General features: G+C 33.1%; 1 protein-coding gene across 1 annotated transcript; it reads left to right on the plus strand.

The window, feature by feature from the left end:
- Positions 1-711: 711 nt before the first annotated feature.
- On the plus strand, positions 712-1035 carry LOC107472134 (uncharacterized). Its single transcript, XM_016091689.1, has one exon. The coding sequence runs from the start codon at positions 712-714 to the stop codon at positions 1033-1035; it is 324 nt and encodes a 107-aa protein (XP_015947175.1).
- The last annotated feature ends 602 nt before the right edge of the window (positions 1036-1637 follow it).

Here is a 1637-nt window from a genome sequence, read left to right on the forward strand (position 1 = left end):
TAAAAAGCATATTTTTACTCTTAAGCACAATTAAAGGAGAATGTACAAAGCCATGCTATTTCATTAGATACATGGGAGAAAAGTAGACAAAACACTCTAAATTTAACACAAGATAAACCCTAAAAATGGGGTTTATCACTTGACCATAAGCCTTTTTTTGTAGTGTGAAAAAGAGATTAAATGCATGGAATAGCCTAGTTTTGAAGGTGGACTATCTTCATATGCATTGTTGTGCCCATATCCTAAATTTGATAGTGAAAGATGGCTTGAAAGAGATTGATGATTTAATTACGAGAATTCACAATGCAGTAAAATATGTCAACTCATCCCTTATGAGAAGTGAAAGCTTCAAAGTGTGCATTGAGCAAGAGAGCATCAATTATAAAGGGCTTGTTTGTTTGATTGTCGAAACTTGGTGGAATTCGACATATTTAATGTTGGAGGCCCATTGATGCTTTGAGCAGCGTTTGATTTGCTTGAGTTACAAGAAATAAATATATTAATGAGTTGAGAAAATCTTATGGTGTGCCTACAGATGATGATTGGACTTATGCGGAGTCAATTTTACTATTCTTAAAAATATTCTATGATGTTACATTGCGCATTTCTGGTAGTTTGTATATCACTAAGAATAAATACATGAAAGAAGTCTTTAGCATCGGAAGAAAAATCAAGTTGTATCGTGAAAATACTAATTTGAGCATAAGATTAATGGTGTCCAAGATGCAAAGGAAATATGATAAGTATTGGGGAACTCTAAATGTTATTAACATGTTGTTGTTAAATGCAATTGTGCTTGATCCATGTCCCAAGTTGGATTTTGTAAATTGGATTTTGGATGAGTCATTTGGTGTTGAAAAGGGACGAGAACTCAAGTCAAAATTGTCTACTTGCTTGATTTCTCTTTATGATCACTACCAAGGCAAAGAAGATGAATCTCAAAGTTATCAAGATGCTAAATCTGAACTTGACAGATATCTGAAAGAAGATTGTGAGCCTAGAAACAAGTCGATAGAGTTGGATATTTTGGGTTAGTGGAAGAGAAATTCAACTCAATTCCCTATTATTTCACTTATGGCTCAAGAAGTTTTAGCCATACCGGTTTCTACAGTTGCTTCTGAGAGTGTGTTTAGTATTGGAGGGAGGATTATTGACCCTTATCGGAGCTCCTTGACACCATATATGGTAGAAGCTCTTGTATGCACTCAAGATTGGGTAATAGATGAGCCTTTTGGACTAATTAAAAGAGATTGAAAAAGCTGAACAAGGTAATATACTTCTTTTTCTTATTGCTTGTTTGTTACTAATTGTTAGTTTTCTATAATTAATGAGATATTTTTTTATGTAGGGAGAAATTCTTCAACAAATGTTGGCACGCTTTTTTCTTTAGAAGATGATTAGAATATTGTAATGGGCCAATTATGTTGGATTTGAGTTAGTTTATTTTTACTTCATTTAAGTTAGTGTCATATTATACCATGTTTTGAATGTTGTCATTGAACAAAAATTAAGACAATGCTTTAGTTTATTAGTACGTGCATATTTTATGATTCTTGCAACTTTTGATTTAGAGAGAGAGAGAGAAAGTGTAAGGGGGAGAAAGAGAGAGAAAGAAAGAGAAAAAAGGGGAGAGAGTA

The sequence above is a fragment of the Arachis duranensis genome, unplaced genomic scaffold, assembly GCF_000817695.3.
Source record: "Arachis duranensis cultivar V14167 unplaced genomic scaffold, aradu.V14167.gnm2.J7QH unplaced_Scaffold_94272, whole genome shotgun sequence".
NCBI lineage: Eukaryota > Viridiplantae > Streptophyta > Magnoliopsida > Fabales > Fabaceae > Arachis > Arachis duranensis.

Excerpts from the sequence above, each read along its gene's own strand:
- LOC107472134 (XM_016091689.1), top strand. The coding sequence starts at position 712 with ATGGTGTCCAAGATGCAAAGGAAATATGATAAGTATTGGGGAACTCTA.